This window comes from Rhopalosiphum maidis, chromosome 1 (genome assembly GCF_003676215.2).
Source record: "Rhopalosiphum maidis isolate BTI-1 chromosome 1, ASM367621v3, whole genome shotgun sequence".
NCBI classification, from domain to species: Eukaryota; Metazoa; Arthropoda; class Insecta; order Hemiptera; family Aphididae; genus Rhopalosiphum; species Rhopalosiphum maidis.
In genome coordinates this window covers 46,559,756-46,580,001 of record NC_040877.1, presented here as the reverse complement: position 1 = coordinate 46,580,001, position 20,246 = coordinate 46,559,756, and the positions used below count along the sequence as shown (strand labels likewise).

General features: G+C 25.2%; 2 protein-coding genes across 2 annotated transcripts; both read right to left on the bottom strand.

Moving 5' to 3' along the window:
• Window positions 1-1,663: 1,663 nt before the first annotated feature.
• On the bottom strand, window positions 1,664-9,566 carry LOC113550397 (opsin, ultraviolet-sensitive-like). Its single transcript, XM_026952190.1, has 8 exons — window positions 9,401-9,566; window positions 8,852-9,049; window positions 7,513-7,725; window positions 6,639-6,769; window positions 4,992-5,164; window positions 4,033-4,193; window positions 3,729-3,830; window positions 1,664-2,023 (listed from the first exon to the last, which is right to left on the bottom strand). The coding sequence occupies exons 1-8, from the start codon at window positions 9,460-9,462 to the stop codon at window positions 1,927-1,929; spliced, it is 1,137 nt and encodes a 378-aa protein (XP_026807991.1). The 5' UTR covers window positions 9,463-9,566; the 3' UTR covers window positions 1,664-1,926.
• A 4,469-nt stretch (window positions 9,567-14,035) lies between these two features.
• Window positions 14,036-18,874, bottom strand: LOC113550396 (nuclear pore complex protein Nup160 homolog). Its single transcript, XM_026952188.1, has 2 exons — window positions 18,685-18,874; window positions 14,036-17,664 (listed from the first exon to the last, which is right to left on the bottom strand). The coding sequence occupies exon 2, from the start codon at window positions 17,657-17,659 to the stop codon at window positions 14,057-14,059; it is 3,603 nt and encodes a 1,200-aa protein (XP_026807989.1). The 5' UTR covers window positions 17,660-17,664; window positions 18,685-18,874; the 3' UTR covers window positions 14,036-14,056.
• Window positions 18,875-20,246: the final 1,372 nt, after the last annotated feature.

The following is a 20,246-nucleotide window of genomic DNA, read 5'->3' as shown; positions in this document are numbered from 1 at the left end:
CAAAGAAAGAATATTTAGGTAAAGGCGATTATCAAAGTAGTTATGTTGAGTCAGTGGCAATTTTAATCTAAAAACCATGTAAGACAATAATTTATGCTGTACATAATTAAGACGTAACTAATTATGTGATTTTTGAGTTGTTTAAATTCAAATTTTGACGCATTGGAATATTGGATACTCAAATGATATACATATACCTACTAACGGTTTATTCTCAAACAATATCTGTTATCATTCATAAAATATTAATTGTAGAAACTTGAAACATTCTACTATATTACTAAAATTACAACTCTCTACATACAATACGATTTTCAAAAAATTTTGACTAATTTTAAGCTATTTATTTATAGATATTATACATTTTCAAATTTCTATAAATGTTTTCGACATTTTTTATATTCAGCCTAAAAGTTACGGAAAATGTTTAAGAACATTTAATATAATAATATCCTCATATCTTAATATTTTTAATTTTTAATAAATACATGGCTTAGCAATTTATTAAGTTTTATTACAAAAACATAAAAATCTTTAATATACATAATATATTAATACCTATCATTTTTTTTCTCTAGACATTTCAAATTGAAACTTTGACAAAATACCTACCATTTGTTAAATTGTATTTCATTGTAAATTTTACTACGAAAATATTTGTAGAGACATGAACGTTTTCGCATATAATGTATGATACGTACCCATGTTATTATTTACATTGCGCAATGATAATTTCAATATATTTATATTAATTTATGAAACTATACACACCAGTTTACGGTACGTCAATATTGACTAATAAGTTAATGACTGCTAATGATTTTTTATCTAATTAAATTATTATACATGCGATTTATTTTAATAAATTAATTAATTCGTCCTACCGAATCACTACTATTACAGTATTAGTATTCTAAAAATTAAATTACTAATAACAATTTTAAATAAATTAAGCTATAAAGTTAGAAAAATATAGGCTGGCAGATAATCTCGCTCAAAATAGTTTTTCCTATGCAATAATTTATCATTAAATTTAATTTTAGCACATCCTTTATGATGACCTAACTCAATGGCAGGTATACTTTGACACCAACTAAGGTACAGCAGAAAAAGTTTCCTTATTTTTTTCTAATTTGATTTTTCATCAATATATTAATAGCACGTTGAATATTATATTATAATTTTTTTTCGTTTATTATTATTCTAAAAGAGTATATTTTATTTTTTTTTCATATTTCATTACTGAAAGAATATTACTTTAACTAGAATAGTGAAAAAAAAAAACATAAAATAATGAGAGAGGAATTCTATTAACAGATGTTATTAATTGGAGAAGATACCAATTTAGATATGTTTTATAAATAAAACGATACGTTATATTATTATAATACGATAATAATATAATCGTATATTATAATGTGTAAGAATCATTTTCATCAAATTAATTTTTTCTGGTTAATTAATTTTATATTTATATAATTATGTTTTATGTATAAGTATAATAAATGATATTATTTCCTAATTTTTGAAATAAAGTCTATAAGTTTAGTCGTCGTTTTATAACTTCAATTTTCTTAGTTAAAAAGCAGTACCTATTACAGTATTACCTAATTTATATTATTATTCACTTAATAATTATATATATATATATTTTAAGTTGTTTACAGATTTGGTATGGAACAGTTACATTGTCAATTATTTCTTACGTTTTTATTTTGCAATCAATCTAAAGTAAATTGGTAAATATTAAATGTTACATATTAGTTTTAAATAAATAGAAAATGTACATTCTTTGGAGTAGACAGTTAAATAAAATGTTTAGTTAATGGTTATATTTTATTTTACAAGACACACGTTTAGTTATTGATCTATTGTTGAGTTTTCATTAATTCGTAAGTATAAACCTTTTATAATATTAGGTATATATTAAGCAGTTGTAGTTGTTGTGGATTGGGTCTCGGATGCTGTTGGTGGCGGCTTTTCATTAATTCCAAGACATGGAACACGTTTTGATAATTCCAACCTAAATAAAAATAATGTATAAATTAAATTGAATAGAATACCTTAGTCAATTAAATGTATTTTCATATACTTATAAAATACATTGTCTGTAATATATTACAAAACAGTCATACTTGCGGAGAACGACAAAGTGGATTGTTATGAAGTTATCCTACTATTTCGGGAAAATTTATTAGAAGTAGTGCAAATAATTAGAAAATTAAACGTAATTCATGTGAAAAGGAATTCCGAACCAACAACAATATTTAGTTAATGAATTGCAAACCTCTTTTCGGAATTTATCAATCAAAATTATAATTTTTTGGTAAGCTCAAAACCAGAAAATATTTCAAATCTAGCATTATATATATCTATTTGTATACCTACAATAATTGTTTGCAAGTATTTTTTATTTTATTTATTTAAGGTTAAGACTGCAGTGTTCGTCGTAATAATGTAGGTAACTCATATTTTTATTAAAACTTTCAATTCATTTATCACTTTAATTTTAATATTAGTTCAAAAACAAATTCCTCTAAAAAGTTGTTATTTCATTGTTAACAATATTTCGATTAAATAAAAAAATGTTCAAATCCTTAAACAAAAAATTAAAAGGTACTACCTATGAAAGTTAAATGTGGATTTACGAATTTAATAATAAATTAAGAAATATATAATGATCAACCTAAAATTAAGTAATAACATAATTTTTGATTAATGACGAATGAGATATGGAACCTAGTAATCAATACTGTTATAGAAAATATGTTGAAGTGCTAAAATATTGCATAACGTTTTACTAAAAAAAAACATTAAATTAAAAAAAGTTTAAACAATTTTAAGATAAAAATTAATAGTTATTATTAGAGCGCGAATTTCTATGCAATTGCATATTTTTTTCCTTTCAATATTTTTGGATTTTTGTCAGTTATTTCCACGAATCATCATAATTTGAAGCTAATGGTGAAAATCTTTTTTGCATATTTCTGCATATTTTGGCAAAATTTAAAATTTATTGCATATTGAAGCGATAATTTAAAAAAATATATAAAATAATATTTTGTCAAGTAGAAAAATTAAAACTGAATTTCATAGTCATTAAATAATAATTTATTTATATATTTAGTTATAAGATAAATAATCGATTACGACGTAAACTTCAAATGTGCCTCAATATCTTCGGTTGACATCGAACGTTCGTTCTGTCTTTAAAAATATATTAATCGATAAACGACACAGCTTCACAGAAGAAAAGCTTGAAATGCATATGATTATTCATTTTAATAATAAATATAATTGTAAATATAAATTAAGTTCAGAAAATTCCTTAAATTTTTTTTTATTAATTATTTAAGTAATTAATTATTATAAGTTTTATTGTAAATTTCAAATAAATAAAAAATTCTTGTATATTTTTTACATATTTTCATAATTTTGACTGCATATTTTTTGCATATTTTCATGATTTTTACTGCATATTATATGGCATATTTCGATACTTTTAAGTGCAAAAAAATCCGCGCTCTAGTTATTATATTATTGGGGCTCAAATTATAAGATTTAAATTTGTTTACATAAAAATACGCACCATGTTATTATATACCAAGTCATATTTATACATTTACTTTAGTAATATTGTTGTCCTAACTAAGTGTCTATGTATATATTATAATACTGGTAATCATTAACTATAATTTATATCACAAATAATTATCATAAGTTATTACCTGTATCTTGGATGACTTATTGCATATACATAAGGATCAAAACATGCAACAGTTTTGCAAAATATCGCTGGAATCATTGTGATACCAGGTGTCAGCAATGATCTTGAAGTATAAAAATAATACTGATTAGTAGATGTTCAAGAAAATTAAATGATAATATTATGTGATTTTTGGTGATTACATATTCACATGCATTTTATAATTTACCATTAGATAAATGTTTACTTTAAAAATTGAATTATTGAGTTAATAATATAATATACAGAAAACATTTAAAAATCATCAAAAGTTTAAAAACCCTTACCGATCTCCAAAAGCACCAATCATGGCGACTATTGCGTATGGTGTCCAAGAAGCTATAAATAGGCAACATATAGTGATAGCTGCCTTTGCAATCCTTACTTCCGCCGATTGAGCGTTTGCATCTTGGTTACTTCGCAACGATTCTACGTTCATTTTTTTAGCCTAAAATATATTGAGATGAATGAATATAATCTAGTTTTCAAATATTTCAAAAGGCGCTTATGTGCAACTTATGAGACAGTGTTAAGTTATGATTGCATAATTCACATTACAATTAAAATATTACAATGTCACTTTAGTTACTGGATATATACATAAATAATAGTGCAGAGATTTTATGATAAATGAATGTCATGTTATGAAAAAAAAAATAATATATAAGACTTACATTACCGAAACTCATTTTATAATAATTATTATTTTACAATAATATATATTAAATAAGCAGTAGATACAGTTGTGTGGTAAACATTATGTCTAAATAATGGCCATTGGTCTGGGGCTTATAGCAATACAATTTAGGGATGGGTGGTTGTAGTAATAATTATAATAGTAAATAAGCAATTTTATTATTAGCAAGAGCCGACTAGGTACTGATTTTTAGCCTGTAATGTCATCATATGTCATAAATTATAGTACATTTATTATACTTGATTTATGATAATGTATAATTAATATGATACATGTATAAAATAAACATATTGTTTTCACATAATAAGAATATCACTCACTACGTCACTAAGTAAAATAGTAATATATTGCTAGGTATCCACAATGAATAAGAAATTAATTGATTAACATTTGAATAAAAACAACAACAAAATAGGTACTTATAACTTAATTTATACTTGTTATTTTGAATCAAATACAACAAAAAATTATCATTATTTGAGTTTGTTAATTAATATAATACGTAGGTACTTAAAAAAATTTCAACACTACCATACAATTTTAATTAACCTGTTCACGAAGTGCTTTCTCGTGATTGAAGACATGGCTAACGATTTGCGAGTAGAAAAATATGACTAATGAGACCGGTATTACATAACAAATAACAAACATAATTCCAACAAATGCTTTAGTTTCGTCTGTTGGAGATAAATAGTCAAAAGTACAACTTGTCAAATACCCCTCTGAAATAAAAAATACAGTTTCGATAATCGTCAATTTCGGTGAATTAAACAAAATTAATTTTGAATTAATTATAGCAGAAAAATAGTACATTAACAATATAAAGTGTCTATCGCGCGTATTTATAAAAATGTATTAATATTGGTACTTATACAGGGCCTATAAAAGTGAGGATGTGGTGGTCACAACTCAGATTCCATCCTCTATAATTTTCATTTCTTATAACATTTTAGAAAATTATGATTTTTTTGAAAAAGATTAAAAATATAATATTTTTGTTCATATTTATAAAAAATGTAGTAGACAATTTAAAATGTATTTAACATATATAGTGGCAATATATGGATTTGATATAGTACAACTGATTATATATTATAAATATATATGCTTAATAATATTATAGTAAGTAGTTACCTATAATCTATTGCTGTAGTAGTATAGTATATTAATATATTTATACACAAGAATTATTCAATTGTATTCTACAAGATATAGCAATAGATCTAATCACCTATCTCAGCATTACTTGTTCAGCTTGCTCACTTTTTAATACGACACTTGTATTTCTATCATTTTTAAATAAGTAATAAACAAATTGACAAAAAAGAAAAGAAAATTTAATTTTATAATTTAATTACTTAATTACTTAAGCAAACAATTTTGAAATAAAGTGAATTAAATATATAATTTATTTTTTATAATAAATAATAATCCATTATAGGATATTTGTTTAACTTTTATCTATTTAAAAAACTTTATATAGTTTAAAAATATCGGTGTATGCATTCCGGAGCTTCGTTAGTGTTTTATCCAAAGCTGTTTGTCATACACTAATGAGCTTTTTTTTTAGATTATTATAAATACATCAAAATAATTATTTTTTGTACATAATTTACGTGTTTTTCCACTGATCCCGCCTTCCCTACAAAAATTATGTATACGCTGCTGTGTAGACTAAAAACAACCTACTCTATAATTATATACATATTCATGATCCAAATGTTCAATATCTCCTTATAATTCATGGGGAATTATTGTGAAAAGCTATAATTTCAGAAATCGGTCAAATTTCAATTATGGATAGTGCATAATATAGATACATATTAAACTGATTCGAAGTACACACGATTAAAATTAAAATTCATTATCTTTTTGTTAAATTCTATGATTTTTAAATGGATTATTGCCTATAAGTACGTGAAAACGTAAAGTATCTATAAATACCGTTATTAAATAAATGGCTTCCACATTTCAAACAGAGTTAAAAGTTTATAAGATATAACTAACAATATAGTTTTTATCTTTTATTTATTATGTTGGCAATGTATATAATTTAAGTTTTAAAATATAGTATTATTTTATATGTTCTTTTCTTAATAGCCAATTTTTGTTTTTACTTTTAGTACCTTCAAAACATTTTTAAATAATATTATATAATATATATAAATATATATATATTAAAAACTAATGACTAACCTGGTACAAATCGATTCCACTTTTCGGTTAGAGGTAAAATACCCCATGGCAAAGTATAAGTCCAAATACATACAATTAAAAATAATGCTCTACCATAAGTCATACGTCCATCGAATGGTTTTGCTATCGTACTAAAAAATAAAGTGTTACGTTTTAAACATATTTTCAAACCATACATTTACTTTACCGAAAAACAATTATAGTTAAACGTAAATACTTAGTTTTTATCCTAAAATATCTAGTTATTGTAAACAAAATATGTCAACGGCATTAACTTAATAGGTACCTAGTATATATAATGGGTAATGGCTAATATATTATTATAATCGATATAATGAAAGTATTGGTTCATTTAATGCTGAGTAATAAATAAAAAAAATAAACCAAAATTGAATGTGAACGAAATTAAAAAGTTTGAATGTAATAAATTAATTTATATACATATATATATATATTAGTACATATTAATATTATTAATAATTACAATAGCTTAGGTATAATTATAAAGGAATACATAGTAAATAGGTATAATAGGTACTAGGTTCCTACATCCTATACTATAAGATCATAATATAGTTATGTGCATACTAATAATAGTTAAATGGTAAAAATACTAATAAATAATAAGTTTGGTGTATGTGTATGTGTTGTAGACGAAACGCGAATGGTTTAAGGTATGGGTACTTAAACTGAGAATTATAATACCGATAAATATACTCAATAACAAAAGCAACATTCTAACATGTATATATATATATATATACATACAAGATTACTGCTAAATAGAATAGTAGGTAAAATAATATTTGAAAATGGTCGAGGAAGAACTTAGAAAAAATAATGTACCTAGGGCCTAGGTATTTATTATTTATACCTAAATCTGTCATATGCAATCGCAGCATTCGTAGCACTCGCGCCGAGACCGCTGAAAGCTCCAGCCACACCAAATAGCTGGCAGAGGAAATGGCCTTGATAACCACGATTTATAGAGCTGTATATGAAAATTGGTGCTTTTGCCATCATCACAAAATCACACAACGCCAAATTAATTACGAATATATTGGATGGCGTTCGTAATGGTTTTGCTCTGAAATAAAGTATTCAATTGTAACTTTATGTATTGGTACTCGTGAAGTATCTACCACAGTGTCAATAAAGTATGGACATCCCCTTCAATCAAGCCGTATATTTCATGTATCTTGTTTTATATGTATTAATTGTATACAGATTGTAAATGTTGACTTTTTTAATAATAATAATAATAAAAAAAAAGACTTTTTGTACAGGTACATGATGTCTGATGCCGAATTCATAATATATTTGAAAAAATCCATTTTAAAAATAATTAATGATTTAATAATTTAACATCAATTTTAATTTATTTTTTATAACAATAATCATAGATATATTATAATAGTTTATAAAAGGTAATTATATTAAGGTCATTATATTATTTTTGAAAAATGCAATAAATAATATACGACATTTTGATATATTAAAATGTATGTAATATTTTGGAAACTTTTACTGACCAATATTTTTAATTTCATTCCATAACTAAGTACTACAATATAAAATGTATACTTTTTATTCTGATTACTATGCATTTTAGTACCCTATGATATATTGTTTTAAAATAAATTTTTTTTTCTTCGTCAAAATATTTTTAATGAATTCTTATTACCTAAAATATTTAGAAAATTTAAATAATAAAAAAATAATGAATTTTACCTGTTGGGTATATGGTCTGTTATTATCACAATAATTATAATTAAAAAATAAAAATAATTTAGATATTGTTATTTTATTTTTATTTTACACATAATATGTATATTTCTCTTTTATATTTATTTTATTTTGTTTATTGACCTGTTACATTTAATTTAAGTCCATCATCTGTTCTAACAAATTGGGTTTTTACTTGTTTTGTTCAAATTAATAAATTGGTATTATTATTATTAATAATAAACTTCATATTAAAAGAATCCGCAATTGAACGGGGAATAATATTAGTTCTTGTGTACAATTATTTGAAATATTTGATAAGTAGGTATGTAAAAATATAAATACCGACACTGACAAAATAATAATATACACCTAGGTATTTGGTATATTGTACATAAAATATATATATATATATAGACTCGCGATTTAAACCTGCTATGTACTAATAATATTTATATTAAAATATAATATATAAGGTAAGTACTTACATACAGAATATCCATATGACCAAACCATTTCCAAATAATGCGATAAATGTAAAAAGTGTGTACATAAATGCTAAATAGTAATGTTGCAACGCACTAGGTTCTTGGTATTTTAACCAGTGTTCTGGGATGTGGATGAGATCTTCGGCTGGAAGGTTCCAACCCAACAAGTGAGTTTCTCCTACTTCGTTTTCCATCAAACTAGAATTCGAACAAAATCATTCCTATATCTATTTCATTTTTACTGTTCCTATTAAATCGTCAACGCAAACGACAAAAAAAAGAGATTGGAGAATTTTAGACATTTGAAATTCGTAAATAATATAATAATATCCATTCAAAAAAGTTAAATAATGAAAAAGGGGAGAGAATGATATAATATCGATTGGTAAATCACGTGTATTTCTTGGGGCGTTATTGTATAATAATATAATATATTGTAACATGGCCGCATTCAGCCTCGGGATTAAAACGATAGAAATTTTCCCTCGACGAGTACGCTCGACTTCAAGGGGTTTTATTTTATTTTTTCTCGATAATATTTCAGCCTACCCCAATTGTGGCAGAGGTCTTGATACGGTACGATTGAAGTCCATTATTAGAGTTGGTGACATTGTGACGGTTATGTGTGGACTGACTGTGAACGCGTTCCGGAGTCCGGAAAACTAAAACACTACCTAGATACTATATACTGTACACGTCCGGAACAGACAGTACTTTTAAGCCGTAGTTTATATTTATACACGTAAGTAGGGCTGTGGGGAGGTGTATATAGAGTAGGGTACACACGCCGTGGATTGCAAGGGCGACGCGGATTAAACGTAGTCGTCGTAGCCTATCAAATGATTAATCCCCTGCTAATAATTTTTTTTTACTTATAAGGTTATAATATCTAAAGTTTTTTTTCCAGGTTGATAGTTTAATGACGACATAATACGTTAAAATCGCATAAATCAAATGCAAGTAGACTATTTATAACATAGTGGTGTATACCTATATTATACCATTTGAACGTACCTATATATATATACGTTAAATTTGAATTTAATACTGTAGGTACACTGGTTAATTTTTTTCAAAGTGAATGGTTTCATTTTCTAATATTTAAAATATACAGATACCTATTCATTATTATATTCTTAATCACTTATTATATTTAGCTAAGCACTTGATATTTTTCACAATCCTCTTCCCGTGTGTTAAATATAGCACCACCTATGTAAGTAAAACTGTTAATCGACTTTCGATTTTTAAATATCAATCTTACTACAATTTTATTTGTTCCTATCTATATGCACCTATATAAATAAAAAAATGTGACGAATATGTCTCGCCATGTGTCTATACTTTATATAGGGATATATAACACATAATAGTATAGGTAAGTATTATTTAAATTGGAAAATTCTACAGAGTGATTGTTTTAAGAGTAAACATTCACTATCTATCTTAGAAATTAATCTTTATAAAAAACGCTTGCCAAGTCAAAGATCGGCATGTAAACTTTCTTGATTTTCAATGTTTAGAAATGTATTAATTGTATTATGCAATATGTATGTATAATGTATTTTATTTTCATTTTCATTACTCATTAGTGAGTTAGATCTCTAAAATCGGAGAGCGGATTTTGTTGTTTGGGATCTTGTTAGATTCACACTAGTCAGGAAAAGTTCACTGAAGATTTTCAGAACTTTATCTTTTATAGTTAATTCACTACAAAGCATAAAAAAAAAAAATAATAATAATAAAACACATTTTATTTGGCGTTCTTATGTTTTTCAACTTTAAAGCTTTTGTAGTGAGTTAACGATTGAAGATAAAGTTCTGAAAATCTTCAGAGCACTTCTTCTAGCCAATGTGAATCTAACAAAACCCCAAATAACAAAATCCGTTCTCCAGTTTCGGTAATGTACCACGCTAAATGAAAATCTAGCAAAAATAACTATTTTTTTAAATTAAAAGACCTGAAAAATTTTTAATTTCATATTTTGTATTTATTTGATAATCCCTTTTTAATGAGCTATCGATCAATTTTTTAGCTATAATAGTTTTGGAGAAAAGTTAAAAAATAGAAATTTTGGGACTGTTCACGCCAACGTTTTTGTGGATTCAAATAACAATTTGACCGCTTGGGTGTGATCTTGGATCTCTCTCATTAATATTTTATGTTTTTCATTTCAATTACCATACTTACTTAATTAAAAATCAAGAAATCAAAATGTATTATACACAATTTTAAATATTTACAAAATAAATGATGGTATTGTTAATTATTTGATATTTTTAGCAGAGCGATGAATTTATTATGATAACTGATAAGTTATTAGTCTATACATTACAACATTAAATTATTTATAGTAAAAAAATACATCTATCTTCAACATCAGAGGGTTACTAATTTTCTATATTTTGCTTAAAATAGCAGTAGATTTACTGCCAGAAATCACATTTTAAGATTAAGATCGAAGTGTGTTTTCTAAAATAAAAAGAGTATCTTCATAAAACAAAAGAAAACTTTGTAAAACAATTACAATCGTCGCTCTACTTAGGATTTTAAATTATTCCCATTCAAACAACATTATTAATTAATTATTAAAAAGATCCATGTATCTAATGCAAAAGCTCAACCTCTTGGCTAATCGGCTTACATCTAGCAAATTATGCCAGCTCATATATTTTAATGTTATGTATAATAGATAGGTACCTATTTAATTGAATAAAAATAGTAATCATCAATTAACTTTTATGTCCAATAATTATTACAATTTTTCTATAATTATCTACAAATATACATTATAAAACATTTAACATTATGCACTTACACATTAATGGGTATAAATTATTTTTTCAAATTAAATTAGGTAGCCCAACTTAGAAAAAAAACAGAGTATGTGGAAGGGAGAGATCCATAAAACCCTTCCAGATTTACATTTTTTATATTTTACAAAATCGTTTTTATAATATAGATTTCAAGAATAATATTCGCTACGTAGTTTATAATATAATGGTTGTCATATTATATTTTTATACCTAGGTACCTACAGATGTTTTAACCTCGTTTCTAGTTTTTTGAAATTACGTAATGTTATACATTGTAACAATAAAAATTCTATTTCATCTGTAAAATAGACAATTCATTTTGACCATATTTGAAACTATCCATAGTTTAGATAGCTGTTTTCTGAATTTAGAGTACAGTGAAACCTCTAAATATCAGACACCCTAGGTCGCTGAAATTTTGTCCGCTATTTGGAGATATTCGGTACTTAGAGAGAGAAAAATATTAGAGAAATAAAAAATTTATTTATTTATTTAGTGAATTATACATATACGATATACATAGGTAAATAATAAATTTAATTATTTTTATGTATTTTTAAAAATTGGAAGGTAAAACGATAAAGAAAGTTAATAATATAAAAATTAAAACTTACATACCTATATTAAAAAAATTAGTTAATTAGATTGTTTCGTATTTTGACACGAAGTCATTTCGTATGTTAATGCATTTTTAATTCCACAAATTTACGATAAAAATTATTAAAACCAAAAGTTAAAATGTCATTAAAGTGTCAGTTATTTAGAGGTTTTCCTATAGAAAAGTAGTGAAAATGTCCCCGTGCTCCAAAAAATTTCCGCTATTTAGAGGTGTCCGTTAAGGGAGGTTTCACTGTAGTGAAAAACTATAATTACAAAACATTTCGTTCAAATCTGTTTTAATAAATATCTCAGTAGGTACCTAAATAGTAAATATTATTATTATGCTTGTAATAGTTGTAATACAAATTATCCCATGAAAACTTTTTAGTAATACCTATTACCTACCTACCATTATCAATGATTTTTAAGGTGTATAATAAACACCTATTTATAATATGTGTTAGAAATAATAAATAAAAATATGTGTACTATTTTTCAAGACATAATAATTCGTAATACCTAAATAGAATAGATGGGTAGGTAATTATGATATGATTGGTTTGTAAATATTACATTAACAAAATGATTAAGAGCAGAGTACATATTATAATTGATTGTATAAATCCAATGAATTAAAACGATTAAAATATTTCAAAGGCTTCTTTTTTTATATAAAAACTGAATACAATTTTATAGGATTGATATTTCATTATGGCTTCATATAATCATATATCAAAAAATAGTGTAAATAGAAGCCATTAACAATAGATAATATAAAAAAAATACACATTAGATACTCTGTATGCAAGCATATATTATCAAAAACTTATTTTACTTACAAATATAAAATATTGGTTTTTAGTTTGTTATAATTATGAGAATTTAAATTAAAAAATAGTTGTGTGACAGAAGTCCTACTGAATGTAGAAGATTTCTAATATTTCTATTCAAGTAAAATTGGTATCAATATTAATTAATTTTTTTAGTATCTGCCAGAATTTTGTTTTTACAGATGTTAGCACACTTCTGTATAACCAATACTGTACAAAAATTTAAAACGATAATAAAATCATGTATAAAATGTATTTATTAAATTTAATTAAAAAAAATTAAATGAATATTTAGTAGAACAAATTATTAGTACAGAATTAAGAAACGACACCCAAAAATGAAAAACCTGCATCAATGATGCAATTTTTTGCAAATAACAAAAATGTTTGGTATTTTAAATTTATCAGTTAACTTTTTTTTTTTTTCAAAACCTAAATTTGTTATAATATTAAATACATCATAGTCAGTTAGTTAACTATAAATTTGATTTGAATTTATAAGATTCAGACAGCAGATTGCAACATTCTATTATTATTTAAAAGAAATATAATTAATAGATTATAAATATAGAACAAGGATTTTTAAAATAATTCTTAAGAACAGTTTACATATAATAGGATTAAAAAAATGATGATTAAACAATGATATGACAATTAGACTATACATTTGCTATTATTGTGATCATCATAAGTGTAAATAAAGTAAACATACAGACATAACTAAAATTAAGCAATAAACGTAATAATTTTATAAAAAACAGCTGATTTATTTGACATTCTTCAAACATAAAAATATATCAAACAAATAAAATTATTTTATTTTATAACTGTTTTACAATTAACTTATTTCATATTAGCAGTTAGTATAAAGTTTAAAAATAATTTTTTATCTTAATTTATAAGTATCTAAACATATGTAATTTTATTTATACAAAATTTAAAACTTATTACATTTTAATTAAAAACACTTAATTTTATTTTCTTGTGCTACAATTTTATCATAAAATATTTTATATTTATTAAGAACCTCATCACCAGCCTGTAAGTTATTATGTTTTAAATTTACTACTACACATTCTATAATATCTACAGGTATTGTTTTACCAAACGTATTTCCAGTACCATCACTACTTATTTCTTTTTCAAATAGTTCTAATATTAAATCTGCACAGTTAATCAATTCTCCATAACTTAAATATAATTGTAACAGTTCACCAACATTTCTTTCTTTGAATGTTTTGACAATCCAATTAGGTAAAAATGATTTATGTCTAAGTAATTCATCAGCTATGTGATAATGTATCAATGTTCTTCCTTTTTCTTCATACTTGTTTACTAATGTCTCCAAAAAATGCCAAGCTATTTTCCCACTATCAATACCATCACCACTAACTCCATTGTCGGCTAACCAAATCCATGCTTTATTACATTCATCAGAATCTGTTAGAGATAAACAAGTTTTCACCAACTCTCTTAATGGCTGATAAAGTGGCAAATTCCACATTTTAGACAAACGCATCACATCTTTATACTTATGTTTCATTAACAATACAGATATCACACTTTGTATGTCCATATCGGTTGTAGACTCTTCAATTTCCTGACGAGCTCGAGCCAACCAACATAATTTTTTTAAGTGCTCAATTTGTATTATGCCATTGGGAACATCATCAGTCTTTGAAAGAAAAGGTAATGAAACTGTTACAAACCAAGCATTATTAGGGTTTAATATTTCTAAGTATAAGAGCGATAATCTTAAATATTGTTCTTGGGCTACACATGTGTCAGCCCGTAAATATAATTCATAAAATGTCATTGATAGTTTTTTGTATTTTTTATGTTTATCATGAATTGAACATAAAAACATGTAAAAAGGATCTGCATCTACATTTGACAAAGATCGTGCTTTTTTTAGTACTATATCTTCTACTGCACTTTGTAAACCATAAAAATTATAACTTAATAGTTCTTCTTTTTCATCATTTTCTAATAATGTTAAAACAAATGTATGCAAACAATTTAATTTTCGATCTTGATCCTCTAAACTTAAGATATTAATGTATGCATTCCTATACGCTTTTAATTTTAAATTATTAAGAAAAATGTTAGAATGGAACATTGATGTCATGTTTTTATTTCCAGTATGTTTACACATTTTTAATGCATGCTTTCCAAGTTTTACTGCGTGTTCATAATAACTATATTTTTCAAACAGAGTGATAGATTTTAGAAAATCATCTATATTTTTTTTAAGATCACTTTTAAGTATCTTAAGTGCTTTATCTGGATCATTATTTAACATATATGAAATAATTAATGTTTCTTCCCATTTATTAAAATCCAATAATTGAGCCATTTGTTGTATGAAAGTGTATTGTCCCTCTTGTAATAAAAATTCTACAAGAGTAGAAGCATCAATAAGTGGCCAAGTGTAGTTTAACAAGCCATCAATATATTCCATAAATGGTTCCTGCGCTAAAAATGTATTTGAAGAGATCATTTTTTCAAATAACTTTATATCATGTGAAAATAATGCTTGAATCCAATAACTATAAGCAAGATTACTAGCATCAACAATATACTCTCTAGTTTGTCCATAATTCTTGGAATTCAACTCCATAAATGTAAACAATCTACAACACAAGTCAAAACGTGTCACCACTATTTGATGGAAACTGTGAGAAACTATACTGGTACCTAATTTGCTTTTGAAGCATCTTGAATAAAGTGTATCTTCCATACTTTCATCTGTCTCTGGATCAGCATACAGCATCTTTATTAACATACGAACAGTATCAAGAACATTAAATCCATTTAAAAATATTGATATGATTGGATCACTACTATCAAACATATAAGACCTTCTAACTAATTCTAAAAAGCTTTTCTGAGACATATTTATGTCCAAAAACAAATTAAAATTATTTTTTGGTACTGACATTAGCACATTGAGTAAATTATTTAAGTTTGTTTCATCATCGGGACTTTTAATTGAAAATATCTTGTTTTCGATTTTATCTGATGGTCGCAAAAAGCAAAAACTTGAATTTGTTACAACAACTAGTAAAAAAGATGGTGAACCTAACCAAATAAGACCAAGAGGAGCTAATCTTTTACGACGGTAATCTAAACAGCTTTTATAAAAACTGGCACTACACTGTTCTATAAGTTGCATTTGTGACTCAATATCTGAAGAGTCATATTTATCCATTTCCTGAGCAACTTTTGTATCAATTGCATTACTTATCTTAGTACGGTAATCAGTAATAAATTCACAACCATCAGATGTATCGTAAACAGCAATAGCATTTTTCAAATCATCATTTGTAAAATAAGTCGAAGACGAAAATATTTTATCCAAATAAATTTGTTTTGAGTTAGATGAATAATGGGTAGGTTGTTCAAAAGCAGTTGTATCCAAAGAACAATCTTTCCATCCACCATTCCTGATATTCACAGATTTAACACAAGCAGTATCTTTTCCTGTTCTCCATATGCACCAAATTTCATTATCATACAATGACATATCAACTAGTCTACTATTTACAGGTGACCGTACATAAAACTTTTGTTGAAGTTTAAACATACCATGGTCAGTGCATGGTTCAAGCACTACAAATGTTGAACTTTCAGATAAACTGAGGTAAATAGTAAGTAAAAGTTGTTCATCAAAACTTTTGTGAATAATATGTGGTCTTGAACCATTTTCTGTTGAAGCCGCATATATTTTTTTCATATCCATAATATAAATATATACAGATTTATCGATTGACCAAACTTTTAATTCACAAGTATCATCAAGAGAGTATACATATATATCTTGTTGAAATGGGTGTACAGCTAAACTGTTAATAACTGGGTTCTCAATATGCGTAGAAAAAACTTTGGTTATATTTGATAGCATTCGAGGTACAGCAGATTCTTGACAAATTTCTTTTAAGGTGGGTAGTCCAGAAATATACTCCATACGTATGTAAAGCATGACATTATTTTGTAAAGCTATTATAAATATAGCATCATGTTTTTGATCTAAACAAGAAGCAGCTGAATATGGATGACTAAGTTCTGCATTATAGGAATAAAATGTCGCTGGATCATCAATAGATGGTACATTAAAATTTGAAAAAATTGACGAATCCAATAATACATTTTCATTTTCATTATCATTTTCCACATGATTTGGTCGTGGAAATGTCAATCGGTGACAACTACATGCTGTTGGTACTAATAAAACAACAGATTCTAATGTCTCATACACAGAGATTCCACTTTCCAACACAGGTGAATCACGAAAATGTATACGCACTTGGTTTTCTGTAAGATTTACGTCTAAGCTATGTTCAACCAATTCAAGTTTATCATACAAAACACGCCAAAATATAAAACGGTTAGGAATATCTTTAAAACAGTGTCCACCTGATCGAGGTAGTGTACTTTCATCACGCAGAGTAGTTGAAGCACCTTCAGGATTAATTAAAATTTCCCTCCATTCGTTTGATTGAAAATGTTCAGTAACTACTTGTCTGTAGATGGTATCTAGGTATGGATTATCAATATCCATGTTCTCTAAACAAAATAATACAATGAAAAATTAATTTAAAAATAAAAACTAAAGTAATAAATAGCAATTACACATTAAACCTACTTAATTATTGTTATAATTTGTAAGAAAAGAAAGTAAAATAATCACAATTAATAAATGGTTTACATAATTCACGAGTAATAAATGAATAAAATATAATTTATTGTTTTGAAGTATCTTATAAAAATTTTCTATATCAAATTTTTTCTAAAAATTAAAAATTCCAGTAAAATGATTATCAAGAGATACCTAGCATAAATGTATATTTGGGTGTAAAATATAGAAAATGGTATGTTTTGATTAATCGTTTAACAAGACATTTTAATCTGATATATTCAATATGATGGTGAACTGATGTATTATTAAATTTAAAAGTAAGAATATTATTATCTAATGAATCAATGAATCTCATAGTTTTTTTTACTTACATTTTATAAAATACAAACTCATACAACTTCAATTAAATTTAAAAGAAAATATTATATTTAACATCTGATCATTGTATTTAGGAAAAAAATTTTATTATTAATATTTATTGGACCTATTGGGGTTATAAAAAAAAATTATACTTGATAGTTTCATACAAAAATAAGTGATCCTAGATTAATCAACATAATTTGAACTACTTATATATAAATATACATGCTCCTGAATAATAATAATCGAGTCTAAATGTTTATTATTCTAAATCTTATTTGTAGACATAATCTTACATTGAAAGTTATAATTATTCAAGATTTTCTCAAAAATTATGATTAATAATCAATCATTTTGTAGTGCATTTAAAATTTAGATCATTGCTATTATTTAAAAATATTGGATAATAAAATTAACATGTATATAACAAACGAATAACAAAATGGGAATAAATCAAAAAAGATCCGATTCAAAAATATATATTTATAACTAAGGATTTCAGAATTATGCACCTTTATTAAAACTCTAAATCACGGTTTGAAAACCAGTAGGTACTTCAAAAATTAATAGTATTGTAAGCAACTCACCGTTCCTAAACAAACGTTATAAGTCAGTTTAACAGGATGACAGTCGAAGTCGATAAAAATGATTAAATGAATTTAAACTTTAAAGCACGTTTGGACGTTCGTCTTCGTTAAAAGGTACCATATAGTTAAGCGTCAAACTAGACGTTAAGTCGTTTGATAATATTTTCGTTCCGTGTTGTCGGTCACCGGGCGGTAACAACAACCAACCTCACGAGGAAGGAGCTTAAATGTTTAATTGTTAACGCTTATCACGTTTTGATCACAAATACGTTAGCATGGGGATCACACAATTTGTTCCAACGTCACATTCATCCATATTCTAATGTTTTCGGGAGAATATCTTCTGCAGTTTCATAAGACATTTGCGTACCAAAAACCTAAACTATTATAATAATTTGTTTCAAAAAAAGTTAGAATAAATAACCACTGGAGATAATATCTTGTGAAAAAGTTATTTACGGCAACTTACTAGCAATACATTTTTTCGGCACAAATGGCACAATAACCTAAAAATAATATTTTCAATTTTCGAAAGTCGAATATTTGTATTGACAATATTGTATGACCATTACAGCATTACCCTAATGGTAGGTGTTAGGTATTAGTGCTTTTTTAAAATGTTTTTAATTTACTTTTTTTTTTATATAAATATATATTAATTTTAAACTTTATATTCATATTTTACATATTTGTGTTCACTAGATATTATTTTTACTTTAAAATTTAGCGTTCTCTTAATTTTAAAAAATAAATAAAAATATAACATAGATAGGTATATAAGAATATGAATAATATGATGGCCGATAGGTATATTGAGTTAACATAAACACAATTTTATTTTTTTATAATCATTTAAGTTTAAATTTTGATAAAATTAATAACAAAATAATATATCCAAACTCACAAAAATTTGCAAATTATTTAAATTATTTATTAGTTAAGCTTTAACAATTTAATACTACGTTGTTTATTAGTAACAAATTGGTAATAATTCATACTAAATCCAAAAAAATATAAAAATTATAAAAGCACAATTTTCCTATAATTTAAATTTTTATATATACATAAATGTTTTCCATTTTTTAATTTAAACCCATCAATTATTTTAAAATTTTAAATATTGGATACCAAATAAATGTATTGGTTCCAATATATTTGTTCAGCCCCCAGACATTTTTAAAGTTTAGGTATAGATTTATAATATAACAAAAACTAACTACACACTTTTTACTGGTTTTTAGTTCATGGTTTAAAAAAATTTTACCTTCCCTCCCCCCGAAAATTGATCCAGTATAAGTGCTTGTATTTGTTAACTACCTACTCATAATTTTTACTCACTATATTTTCTTTATTAATTATATATATATTTCTTTTTTCTATAAAACAGTATAAAGTACCTAAATCTTCTTTACTATAATCTATAATTATCGGTGGCGCTAAACTCAGAATTTTTTTGTGAAGTAAAATCTAAGATTTTTGTCACCAAAAATTCTCAGTCATCTAATATGATAGGTACATACAGATTACAGGTGTAGATTTCTAACTTCTATGTTTCACGCGTT

Coding starts and splice junctions, on each gene's coding strand:
- LOC113550397 (XM_026952190.1), bottom strand. CDS start 9,462: ATGTCACCAACTCTAATAATGGACTTCAATCGTACCGTATCAAGACCT. Junction 9,050..9,400: donor AGACCTCTGCCACAATTGGG/GTAGGCTGAAAT, acceptor TTCGAATTCTAG/TTTGATGGAAAACGAAGTAG. Junction 2,024..3,728: donor ATAAGTCATCCAAGATACAG/GTAATAACTTAT, acceptor ATTTTTATTTAG/GTTGGAATTATCAAAACGTG.
- LOC113550396 (XM_026952188.1), bottom strand. CDS start 17,659: ATGGATATTGATAATCCATACCTAGATACCATCTACAGACAAGTAGTT.